We start from the raw sequence: 12,477 nt of genomic DNA, 5'->3' as shown, positions 1-12,477 counted from the left end.
GGGCATTTATGTTAAAATTTGATTACTTTAAAAAAAAAAAGATAAAAGAGATTAAATTAAAAAAAAAAATATGGGCATTATTTCATCCTTTTAACCAATTAATTCTAATTTTTTTGAGGAAACAAGTGCAGTGTAAATGGGAAGAAGAAATAGAGACAACAGCTGAAAGTTTAAAACTGAAGGCGAGGCACGAAAATAGGTCGGGCTGGACCAGGCTGAAGCACCCTAGGTTTAGGTTGGGATAGAGTTTGGGCCGTATCTAGACAGGCCCTGGAGGCGGACTTCGGCTAATCTGGGAGGTTGGTGCTAAGCCGATTCCAGCCCCAAGATCAAAATTAATTATTTTTGTTAATAAAACGGTCGGCCTAAGAGAGTTGTCACCGTTTATACGAAACAGACGCCATGATGCTTTGTTGTGGCCAATGGGATGAGTTTGGACGTTATGTCGGGTGTGGCGAACCGTCATCACTGCTTGCTGAGTGCGAGTGATATGGTAAACAAACCCGGGCAGATTCATTTATTGTCAATACCATGTTTAGGTTAGTGGGTAGGGATTACAGTGTCCCATGCGCTCTCAAGGGATTCAAATCATGAAAAAAAATGAAGGAAAAAAAAAATGTTGCTTCTAGAATTCTTTCTGACCAAAAGAACAGAAAAAGAAATAATGCAACTTCAAAAAAATGCATTGCCAATTAGTATGAATTTTAGAGTTACAATTCTTTAGATAGAAACTAATTTTAAGAATAAATACACATATCATTATTATTTGATAGACTAATCACTTTCTCTTTCCTCATTTCTATTGGAGTCGGTTCCACTTTAAAAATGCATTTTTATCTTTTACTATCACATATTTTTCCCATCAATTATACAAAGTGGAGGTTCCTCACTGTCGTTTCATACTCTATTATCGTTTAGATCCATGAAATAGTCGTTTGGATGACGAGACACAAGGTCGAGTGGTTACTCCGTCTAGACCAAGGATAGTAGACAAACTTCCAAACAATCGGGCAATGAAAATGGCACCTGAGATGCCTCCAAGCATTAATTGCAAGAGGCAGTAAGCCTTAATTAATGCAATTGTTGCGAGGGTAAAAAAACTAGTCTTTAAGACTCATCAAGGCAAGATAACCATTATGAACCGACAATTATTGACATAATAATACATAATTAAATACACTTAAAGTTCCATTAAAATGTCTGAAAAGACGTTATACTTGAGCATAAATAAATAGTCACTCATAACCACGAGAAAAGTACACTGTCATTGTTAAAAACAACATTTTTGTTACTCAAGTCTTCTCTATTATTGACTTAAGTTTTAGAGGAGCGTACTTGAAAACTCATTCAGACACTCCTTTGCACAGATCGAACCATCGTCTACGTCTTAGAAGTTGGACGAATTTTAGACTTGTTGGTCATACACCAACACAAAAGTATAGCTCTTTTACACTAATTATTAGTCTCATCCATCCCTAAAACATAATAATCCCAAATAAATTTAGGATAACCATATTAAATAATCAATTTTCCTATTAAAAAAAAAAAATCCCTTAAACTATTAAGATTTGGGCATAGAAAAAGTGTGCTTTTTCATGCTATCAAACCTTTTTCACAATGCGGAGAACATATAGGTACTTGTACTCACAATTTTGTAATTCACAATGTTTAATAATTTACAAAATAAGGGGTATTAATCCTATTATGATATAAAAACCCTCATCAAGAAATAAGATTTAAAAAAAATTGAAGAAATAGACTTTAATGTTAATGTGAAAAGGAGAAGTAATATCATTTTTTCATGACTTATGAGATATATAAATGTTTTTTTATATTTATAAGTATTTAAAATTTATAAAAAGTTACATAATCAATATTATGTAGTCCAAAAAAATATTTTTGGTTCATTAATGAACATTACCGTGTGATGCTGGGAGCCTGGCACCTCTAAATTAGAGAGAGAGAGAGAGAATCTGAGTTTAATTTGAAATGGAGATAGGATGATTATAAATTTTAATCCGTGTGGAGAATAATAATTTTGAATCATTTATTTCAAATTTGCAAGGAAGTTTGGAGCTCCCTCTTTTTTCCACTCAAAGTAAGAACCCAAGTCAAGTATTATGCGTGGCAGCTTTGACTAATGACCAAATTACTTCATTAATTAAAGAGAAAGGGTGGCTTAAAAAGTAAGTTGTCCTATTTCAATTCGCTCGTCCTTTCCACGCGCCTAGGATGAGGGCGTGCGAATACTATTATTCCTTCAAAAAAGTATTCAAATCGGACGGCTCTGAAGCATTCCAAACATACAACAGTTTTTCACTAGAAGAGTCCGAACCCGGCCCAATCGGAATCTCTGACGGGTCGAGGCGAAGACCCGTATGACGAGTAAGACGACGACGGCGAAGCCAGGAATGGCGACGGGGCCCTCCGAAAAGAAAAGGACCTTCGGGTCCGAATTTCGATGTCCGAATTGAACATGGGCTCTGGTAATTTTACGATCCTCTTCTTGCTATCCTTTCGGCTCATCAATGGTGCTGGAAAGCACCCGACCGAAACCACCGCGGGCTGGTCGAATATCCAGCGATCGGAGCGGGCTCGAGGCGCTGATCGGAAAGTCCCGGTTTGGAATTCAGGCAGAGGGGGGAAATTGGACCGGGGACTGGAAGGCGGAGGCCGGAGCTTCTGCGGCGGGTTCGTGGATGAACGTTGGTGGTTACCAGGTTGCTGGTGACGGTGCTGGACCTTGGGCACACCAGGTCGGATCTCCCACTTGAATGGAACGGCCCCTGGTTGCCTGAACGATTCATCCACAGCCATGGTTCACAGAGAAAGAAAAACCTCTCCTACAAAGTACCTATTACTATAACTGAAAATAACAAACTCTATTTCTAGCTTTGCTAGCTCTCTTATATATATATATAGACGAAGGAATAGACTAGTCTCGGCGGGATTGAAGGGTTGGCGGGCCCGAACTGGGCTTCACGAGTCCATGAACACAGTTGACTGTCTACGTAAAAGCCAAGATTGGTGACACGTGGCATGTAGGAGAGGAGCGTTTTGGAATAAGTTTCCTTCAACGGATGAATAATGCTCCACGTAACTTTGAACAGTGGCGGCAAAGCTTGGAAGTCACGTTGGGATTTTGAAATATACAACGGTGTGGAGATGAATGCAGCCTGCAGATCTGCTAAAAGTAGGCCCGCTTTCAATCAAATCAGCGGTTGGCCGATATCATGGCTCCTGAACTTGCGCTTTCCTATTTTAAATGTGACCTTGAAGTGGACAGTGATGCTTGTCTGATAGGGGCATTGGTGGCTGGATGAGTCACTGGATTAGGTTGGTTACCGGCTTAAAATATTATTTTATTTTAAGCAAGTTGGATTATACCATATTCTCACTGTGTATCAGTGTGGGACTTTGATAATGGAGTCCTATCACTTATCCCACTACTAAGCTTGAGTCGACATCCCCTCATGGGTTTGGATGATAAGCTTCATGGACTACAGGTCTATACCCATGAAAAAACAAACTTAGGCATATTAATTGCACAGATTCAGCTTTAGTGTCCAAGTTAATGCCCATGAAAGACGCCATCAAATTTACTAATATTTAACTGGGGCCACCCGCCACGACCCAAAACCCGTTATCTACGCTTCGTTTAAGGCGGCGCATCTCAATTTCAAAAGAGTATCATCAACTCAGTAGCGCTAGAATGGGTCCTTTTCCCTGACACTGATGCTCAAAATTCACCGGTTTCTGGGTACATGGGCCCTCAAGATATTGAAGTAAGGAAGCCAGGAGCGTGCCTGAGCTCATGGCTCAAGGGAGTACTAAAAAGAACAAGGTTTATAGCTAAACTTAAAAGTCACAAACAGAGTACATTTCTCCTGTAGTTCGAGTTGGGTTCATTTCCATCCGCAGGATATACAATTAAATAAAGCAAGAAACCTAGAGACTGAAGAGCCTTTTATCCGTCTGACTCCTCTGCTCGGCCCAGGGAGTTGAGAGGTCCAACTCCTAACCATGTGTCGACCATTTAAAGCAGTTGAACCTCAACAATTTCACCACTTCTACAGATTGAAACATTCCAGGAAGTTGATCATCCAGCTCTACATGATTTGGTGAATATGCAGTATATACGATCCTTGCTTTCTTGCTACCTAGCTCTCATGAGGAAATTCTTCTGGCATGTTGCAAAGAGCTCGCATTGCATTGCTGGCAACATCCAGCAGCTGCAGATACTCATCTGCTCCATCAACAAGACACTGCAGTACCACAAAGCAACAGTAAAAATTGTGCCTATTACATGTGGATGAAAATTTTAGGCCAGCAAAGCAATAATGTGCATACAAGTGGTGTTCCATAAGGGGAAAAATAAATAAATAAATAAATAAAAAATGCAGGCTATGCAAGGAAGAGATCGTATATCAAGGACCTAAAAAAACGTCAAAATCAAATGTTATTCATGCATTTTAATAATCAAAAGGTTGTTATTTCAGTGGCTTCATGAAAGGATCCCACGTTCAAAGGAGGAGAAAAAAGAGTTCTCAGGATTTTTCTTTCAGTTTCAAGCAATTTCAAATTTTTAAATAACACTAGTTATTAAGTTGTAAACTAAGTTCAATTTCTCCCACTAAGATTAAACTGACATCAAACTTAAGCATATTATATGCACTAAAAGTAGTTATTCTGTAAAGTGACCTTATCTGCCTCAGCCAATCTCTTGCAAATTCTTGCTTTCTGTTCATCTGATATATCTGCTTCAACAACTACATCAAATAACTGGGAAAAACTTGTATCAGTATTGGATTTATCAAGCAATTGAACATAGTAGGCAAAAAAGGCAAGAATTGAACCTGATAAAGCATCTGAGAAACCGGATATCCCTCTGCAATGACATTATTGACTTCCTTATTTGCTGAATCAAAATCACCACTTTTGCAAGCTGCAAAAAGAGCCTGAACAACATGCTGAGGAACAACCTGATAAATTAAATTGGAGGAGTCAGAAGATGGAAAATGATCTAAGCAGAATACACATCAAACAATATCATTTGTTTTGCCTATAAATAATCATACACATCAAACAACAAACACCTCAATATGCAATAATTTTCTTAGATGCTGGATAAAAGCAAAGCAGCATAAGTGTGTGTTAGTAATTCCTATAACATGTGTCCATAAACTCCTCCTTCTGTTTTCATTTAAGATCATACAAACCACATTTCTGGGTTAACAATTCAATTCACAAACTTTCGCAGACAATAAAAGAGGAAAGCAAGCAGTTTGGAGAAGGAAGATCGGTAATTTTAAAATTTAACAATCTTAACTTACCCCAGATACACCGATTAGGTCCTTGGAAGAAATAATTGATCCAAATAAGCGAGCAGCTCCCTGTAGTAATCCAAAACAGAATAGTTCAGTTCTTACCTGGAGATGGGAATCTTAAACAGACCACATGTGCTTACAAACACAAAATTGAAAATATTTATACACAAAATGAATTACTCTTTCTGGCTCCAGGTGGGGGGTTGTGTGTGCAACAAAACAAATACAAGTAAAAACATGGATGGCAATTAATCCTTCATGATGAATTTGATAACTCTGACCAATAGCATTCTGAGACATGACAGAACAAGATGGTGCTCTAGCACAATAAGCATTGAAGAAAATTTTAACAAAAACTACTCCTCCCATATTATTCCCAATAAAAAGCAGTGACAAAATGATAAAATGATACAAGTTTGTATAGGTTGCAGGTTATTTCCCCCAAACTTTGACCATAATCTGAATGGCACAACAAGAAAAAGATAATGTGGTACATTTTCATTTCATGGCATGAAGTTTAGCCAATTGAGACATTTCGTCTCATAGATTTCTCTTAAAAGAGGCAACTGGTGTAACCACAACAGGGGAAAAAGATATTACAACTTTGTTGTTAACACATATAGGTACTTATGTACAATGAGTACTCCTTCATGCATAACTATTGGCTTTGCATAATCATCCATCAGAGTTGTCAAAACCATTATTAGCTTGGTATCTTTTTCATGGGAATGACCATAACTTTAAGACATGAATGGAAAATGCAAACCTCCTGTTACCTGCAAGTATGTTATCGCCCGACGAAGATCACCTTGTGAGATAGAACTTAAGGTTGAGAGAGCCTGCCACAATTACAAGGGTGCAATATTATCAAAAAGCAAAAAGATTGTCTTTTTCCTTTTTAAAAATTCTTTGCTTAAAGCACATGTGCTAGATGTTGGCAATAACACAGGATGGATTACAGAAAGAAACAATCCATTCACACAACAAAGCCATTAATCTCACACCTCTGAATCCAGATTGAGCTCTTCTTCTTTACAAATATGCAATATCCGGCTGCTCATGATTTCTTCTGAAAGTGGCTTGAACCTAAACTTCGCACATCTAGAAGCAAGTGGTTCTATAATTCTACATAGAAAACAAACACAGAAAACACGAAGTTCTCAAAATTATTCGTCGTTAGGATTGCAGCAAATAACAAAAGGCAAAAGCACCGCTGAATATAATTGGATTCTATAATGCAGTCCAACATGAACTAAACCAACCCTCTTCTCTTCCTGTCCCCCACTCCCAAAAAATATCAAATAAATAAACAAATGAAAGAAAGAAGAAAAAAGAAATAAAAAGATTTTGATGACATTGCATTAAATAGTTGCTGAGATGCTTATTTTACAACCTATCTAAACTAAAGGAAATAAAAGACATCAATTTTCTAACTTATGCTCAATCCCAAACATAACTGAAAAAATGGACTAAAGAAATTCTATATTACCATAACTAAAATAGCCAACCATAACCTTATGATGTCATAAGAAAACTAGGATGTGGCATTAAAAACACACACCTGCTAATGTAGTTACAAATGAAAAAGAATCTTGTAACTTTGGAGTATGTTTCCATTGTTCGTCTCAAAGCATTCTGCATAGGAGAGCTTAAGTAAAGTCACATTCATATTACATTCACATCAAATTGATAAACAGTACTACAAAGGAACAAGTAATGGAAAAACATACCTGGGCATCTTCAGTCATTGAATCAGCCTCATCTAAGATGATAATCTTGTAAGGTGGACAAGGATAACCCCTAACCAACAAAAGTGGAGGCACATAATTGAACAGAAGAGAGTAAAATATAAACTAATTGAGCAAAATAAAATGATTGTAAGATTTATACCCTTGCCGGTGACCAGATCCTACAGCAACGGCAGCAAAATCTTTGATCTTTGTACGAACTACATTGATCCCACGGTCATCACTTGCATTCAGTTCAAGCACCCTTGACTTGTAGAGTTCAGGTCTGCAAGGACAGCTCAAATTTAGAAGAAAAAGGGCAAAATGAAAATCGAAATCACAGATATGATATATACTCATAAACGTGCCAACTAATACATGCCATCCAAGCTACTGTTTTATAAGATTGTTCAAGGTTGTCAAAATGACTGCTGAGAGTCACTAAAAACATGACTAAGCTCCCTTCCAGACTTTTGAGCAATAAGGACTTCTATCTACCAGCTGAAAACTTGAACATCGAGTAAAGGATTGCTTGGACCTAATAATGAGGTATCAAAGCACATGTACATGCTTTGGAAAATTGGCATTCTAATCAGAGCTTGAGAAAGGAAGATAGACCATGATATAGGGTAACATCAACAATCTAGAAACACACGGGTATAGTCAGACATCAAAGTAGAGCAAAAAGAAATAAAAAGCGCCAGTCTCCTATGTCAACGCTTGTGCCATCAAGAGGCCTAGATTTTTGTTATGCTGTTCGAAGAAATACTTATTTGGCATGCATGTGGCCATTAATACTTTCTAACAAATTAATTAGCCTCTCCCATGCTGTCATTATCAGTAACTGTGGGCTTGTCCAAAAGCTTGAGATTCATTCAGATTCAGACATAGAGTTAGGTGGTGTTTGTTTTTTTGGCTTTTTGCTGAAAGCAATTTGTTTTCAGCATTTAGGTTATTTGTTTTTCTACTTTTTCATGACTTATTATAAACTTTTTCCTAAATTAAAAAAACCAAATATGTAACTTTTTCTAATAGAAAAAATAAGATATTGGTTTTTTTTTACTTTTTAATACTTAATAGAAATAAAATACTACAAAAACAAACAACCTGATATTTAACACTATTAAGCATTAAGGTTCTATTTAGAATTAAGTAAAAAAACAAACACCACCTTAGTATGGCCCTTAAAAATTGAATGACCTTTGTTTCTTCTTCCATTAACTTCCCTTGGAACTTCAACTTTGAGCATAGTCGCAAACTCACAATCAGCATGAATTGCAACAATTAGTTTCCCTCATTAAGATTCTCCTTTTATAGATATTACTTTTGGTCCATCGAGTTTAACTAGGAAGCCCCAGTGTAAGATTCTTAAAAATATCTTCCACCAACTCACAGTGGTTCAAGAATCTGAAATCTTGAATTTAGTGATATCTTCTCTAGTAGATCTTTCTTTCATTGCATTGGTGCCCAATTGTCTTCAAACTTTCTTTCTCCCCCAACCTCTAACAAGAATAAGCATGTAAATAAATTTTGTCTTAGAATCTAGATAATATTAATAAAGATGCTTTAAAGAAGGAAAAGAAAATAATTTTTTTCTGCTCATGTATGAATCATGTTAAAAAAAGAAGGCACATCATCTCATCATTTTCCCTACTGACCAATTTACATGTGATGCCTATGAAAGCATAGACTCTGTTAAGAAGAAGACTCATGTGATTGTGATTCTCTCCATATGGGCTTCACTGTCAACAGAATCCAGTGGGGTATCCTGTAGCAGTTACCTTTTAAGAGTGGAAAAGCAGGATTACTCATTCTGTCCCTCATCAGCCTGCTACTTCTTTGATCTTTAACTAAGCATATACTTGAGCTCAAAGATGATGGTTGCTCCTTGGATAATCTAGAGCTTGAAAACTCCTTTGTTACAGGGGACCTTTACAACTAAAAACAAACTCGGTCTTTCATGGTTCCATACCAAAGGTTTGAGCTCATTATTGGTTCTGCACTAATCCCCTCAAACATCTGAACATGTCAAAGGGAACATGGATATTTTTTATTAGTTTTTTTTTTTTTTTTTCCAGAAATGCTATTTCTATCAGTTCTACCAATTGCATTATCCTCATTTCCACTGAATTTATTAAGAAAAGAGAAACCAAATTCAAGCACCAGGCACTTTGGCAAGTAGGAGCCAAAAGTCAAGTAAATAAAGAGCAAAAAAATTGCACTAACGACAAAAGCAAGTAGACCAAAACCTTGTTACAGGTATATGTTCTTGTTCTTTGAGCAGTTATACTTCAGAATACAACCTCTGATCCCATCCAAGTTAACTCCCTCAGTTCCATCAATGCCTCCTACATCTTTTCTCGTGTAAAACTTTGGTCTCTATATGCTTGCATGCCTCAGCAGATAACTTCCAATCATGATCTTAAATCCCTTTAAGCTTTCACATATTAATTCCACTTTGAGTGTAACTTTTTTTTTTTTACTCAAGGATGTAGGTCTTACCATGCCTACCAAAAGTTCATATATTACTTGGTTTAGAACTCCCATAAATTGATTATTAACCTCCAAAGTAGTAGAATGTTCAAATAACGAGAGTATATAATGACAGTTGTATGCATTCCTTTAACCTTCCATACAACCCATGAAAGAATACTTTTAAAATCAAAACCCATGTGCCTGTAATCCTATACTTGATTCTGTTACTGAATGATAAATCAAACCTAGTGCAGATCTTCATTTTGTAAGCCTTCCCAGCACACACATATCCAGCCACAGTACTGGCATTGGTTTCCCCTAGCAAACCAATCCAAACCTGTAGCTGACTTCCCAACATCCAAGTCTCAGTCTTAAATGTAACTTAAATGAATTAGAGAGAATTCCATGAAACATCAATAAATCACAATCACATAAATTGATCGCAGCCCTCAAAAGCATGGAGGACTTATGGTTCGATTAAAAAAAAAGATTATTGTCTACCCTAAAAAACACATCATTTAGAAATCCTCCATGTAGTCATTTGAGAAACACAACACCGTGTTTTTGAATGAAAGTTTGAGCTGAAAATTTTTTCAAACTTCAATAAATAATAAGATTCACATATTCCTAACTCAAGCTAATGAAGTGCTACGAGTACATCACTCGTAAACCAAAATTAATAATATATATATATATATATATATATATATATATATATATAGAGAGAGAGAGAGAGAGAGAGAGAGAGAGAGAGAGAGAGAGGACCCGAAAAGCTGATGAGCAATGGCAAGCGCAGTGGTGGTTTTTCCGGTACCGGGCGGCCCATAGAACAGCATGTGCGGGCACTGCATAATTAGAAAATTTTCACCATTTTGTAAATATTTTCCTTGCTTTTTAAGGGCAAAAATTGAACAACTGAAGGTCCCAAACAAACAGAAATTTCAAGAAAATAAGAAAAACAAGGATAGGGTTTCAAACAAAATATAAAATTGATAATACGAAAACATTGAAATGAAAAGGAATCCATTACATTTGTGGTCTCAAGGGTGTTGGTAAGCACTCGAACCACCTCGTCCTGGTGAGCTACGTCCTTCACTTGCTTCGGGCGACTGATAACAATATCAATACCCACAAAACATAAATTAAAAAAAAAAAAAAAAAACTTCAATAATAAATAAAATGCAAGCATACGAGAAAGATCGTACTATTTTTCCACCCATGGCTGAGAGCTCTGCAACACTGGCGCCATTTTTCTCTCTCTAAAATCTCTCCCTCTCTCTATTCTCTCCTGTTTTTCACTTTTTCCCGCCTGTACTCGAGGCACCTCGCTGCTCCGCCTTGATGGTGATTTAGGGCTTGAACTTTGAAGGCCTGGCTTGGGACGTGGGCTAATTGTTTGATGGGTTGGGCTTTATTTTTTTTGGGGCTGGGCAAGAAGGCATATGATATTGTTTTTTCTTAATCCAATTATGATGTACAACCTTAAATGGTCTTGTGAAACTACAAATTTGAACTCATTTTTTAAAATAATATTTTTATTTATTTTTTAAAAATCATATTAAACTAATAATTATAGATAAATGTCTTCCCTTTTTAGATAAATCAAAAAAATAATTTCTATATATTTTTTCCATATCTCAATTTAATCCCTTGGTTTTAAAGCAATATCCAACTATTAAATTAATTACATTTTAAAGATTTTAAATAAAAAATAAAATAAAACCTCTAACTATTCTTTTAATATAATAGCCGGTCTAACATCATGTAATAATGACTGTGATTTAAAAAAAATAAAAATTATATTTGATTCTTGAAAATTTTGAAGAAAAATAAAATATAAGGAAAATAAAAAGATATATTTAAATTATATAAATTATTTTTCATTTTATTCAAATTTTTTTCAAAGTATTTAACTTTTTTATTATGTTTAACTTTTTCATTTTTTTAGTATTTTTGAAACCAAATTTAGGATAAAAAATAAATTAAATCACGAATAAATTAATAATTTTTGTATTTTACCTTTTTTATTTGTATGATATGACCATTTACATAATTTTTAAATCACCTGCATTGTCTCATGGTTTAAATTTTAATAAAATATTAATTTACATGTACTTTAAAGTTTGAAAATCCATCCATCTCCTTGAATTATGTTTTGGGAATTAGTCAAACCAATTATTAAAGCCTTTCAAACTCAATTCAAACTCTTGGGCCCACTTACTAGAAAAAGAGAAAAAATAAGTACACGTTTCAAAATCAAAAACCATATTGTTACCAAAATCAATAACAATAATTGAAATTCATCCCGCTTTGCTAGGAACATTTAGGTGTTTAGCATCAATCAAACCTTGTTGACAATGTATATAGGAGAATAATAAAAGAAAAATTAAAATAAAATATAGTTTAAGAATGTAAATTACTTTTTACTTTCGAACCATGTTTGATTAAAAATACGAGAGAACGAAAAAATAGAGAAGGAAATAGTTAAAGAAAAAAAAATTAAATCAATAAATTATTTTATTTACTATTTCAATATCATTTTAATTATTTTTTCCATATAAATATTAAATAATTTTAAATTTATAAATTTATAACTAATTGTAATTATATTTTATTTTATTTTGCATTTTTTATGTTAAATAAAATTATTTTTTTATTTCTTTAGTACTTTTGGAAACTTAAATATCATTTTTTTTCTTTTTTAATTGTGTGTTAAAACTTAAAAAAAATGTGGTTAGAAGAAAAAAGATTGCAATTTTAACATATTTTTTATATTATATAATTATTATTTTTGTATTATATAGAATGTTTTTAATTTATAGTGCGTTTAATTTGAAATATTTTTATAAAAAAAAATTGTTTAAAAGTACTTTTAAATAAATCATTTATCAAGTATTTTTTTATATAACACATTTTTCAACACTAAAATCAAATTTTCATATTTTAAA

The 12,477-nt window shown here is 34.6% G+C and overlaps 2 protein-coding genes across 2 annotated transcripts; both read right to left on the bottom strand.

The window, feature by feature from the left end:
- Positions 1–2,121: 2,121 nt before the first annotated feature.
- LOC117905358 lies at positions 2,122–3,296 on the bottom strand. Its single transcript, XM_034818270.1, has one exon. It carries the CDS (start codon positions 2,815–2,817, stop codon positions 2,320–2,322), a length of 498 nt encoding a protein of 165 aa, XP_034674161.1. The 5' UTR covers positions 2,818–3,296; the 3' UTR covers positions 2,122–2,319.
- Positions 3,297–3,828: 532 nt separating this feature from the next.
- LOC117905357 (replication factor C subunit 4) lies at positions 3,829–10,852 on the bottom strand. Its single transcript, XM_034818269.1, has 12 exons — positions 10,735–10,852; positions 10,560–10,638; positions 10,295–10,374; positions 7,218–7,340; positions 7,058–7,127; positions 6,889–6,962; positions 6,332–6,452; positions 6,104–6,166; positions 5,334–5,393; positions 4,857–4,982; positions 4,702–4,782; positions 3,829–4,265 (listed from the first exon to the last, which is right to left on the bottom strand). The coding sequence occupies exons 1-12, from the start codon at positions 10,776–10,778 to the stop codon at positions 4,161–4,163; spliced, it is 1,026 nt and encodes a 341-aa protein (XP_034674160.1). The 5' UTR covers positions 10,779–10,852; the 3' UTR covers positions 3,829–4,160.
- Between the last annotated feature and the right edge of the window lie 1,625 nt (positions 10,853–12,477).

This window comes from Vitis riparia, chromosome 18 (assembly GCF_004353265.1).
Source record: "Vitis riparia cultivar Riparia Gloire de Montpellier isolate 1030 chromosome 18, EGFV_Vit.rip_1.0, whole genome shotgun sequence".
Taxonomy (NCBI): Eukaryota; Viridiplantae; Streptophyta; class Magnoliopsida; order Vitales; family Vitaceae; genus Vitis; species Vitis riparia.
The sequence above is the reverse complement of the archived record's forward strand: the minus strand, read 5'-3'. Positions and strand labels throughout refer to the sequence as shown.

Bases quoted from the DNA above. Each gene is read 5' to 3' on its own strand.
- LOC117905357 (XM_034818269.1), bottom strand. From the start codon at position 10,778: ATGGCGCCAGTGTTGCAGAGCTCTCAGCCATGGGTGGAAAAATA. The intron at 6,963-7,057 runs GTATGTTTTTCC...TCTCCTATGCAG, and splicing joins CAATGACTGAAGATGCCCAG to AATGCTTTGAGACGAACAAT. The intron at 6,453-6,888 runs GTGTGTGTTTTT...TTTTCTATGTAG, and splicing joins ATTTGTAACTACATTAGCAG to AATTATAGAACCACTTGCTT.
- LOC117905358 (XM_034818270.1), bottom strand. From the start codon at position 2,817: ATGGCTGTGGATGAATCGTTCAGGCAACCAGGGGCCGTTCCATTCAAG.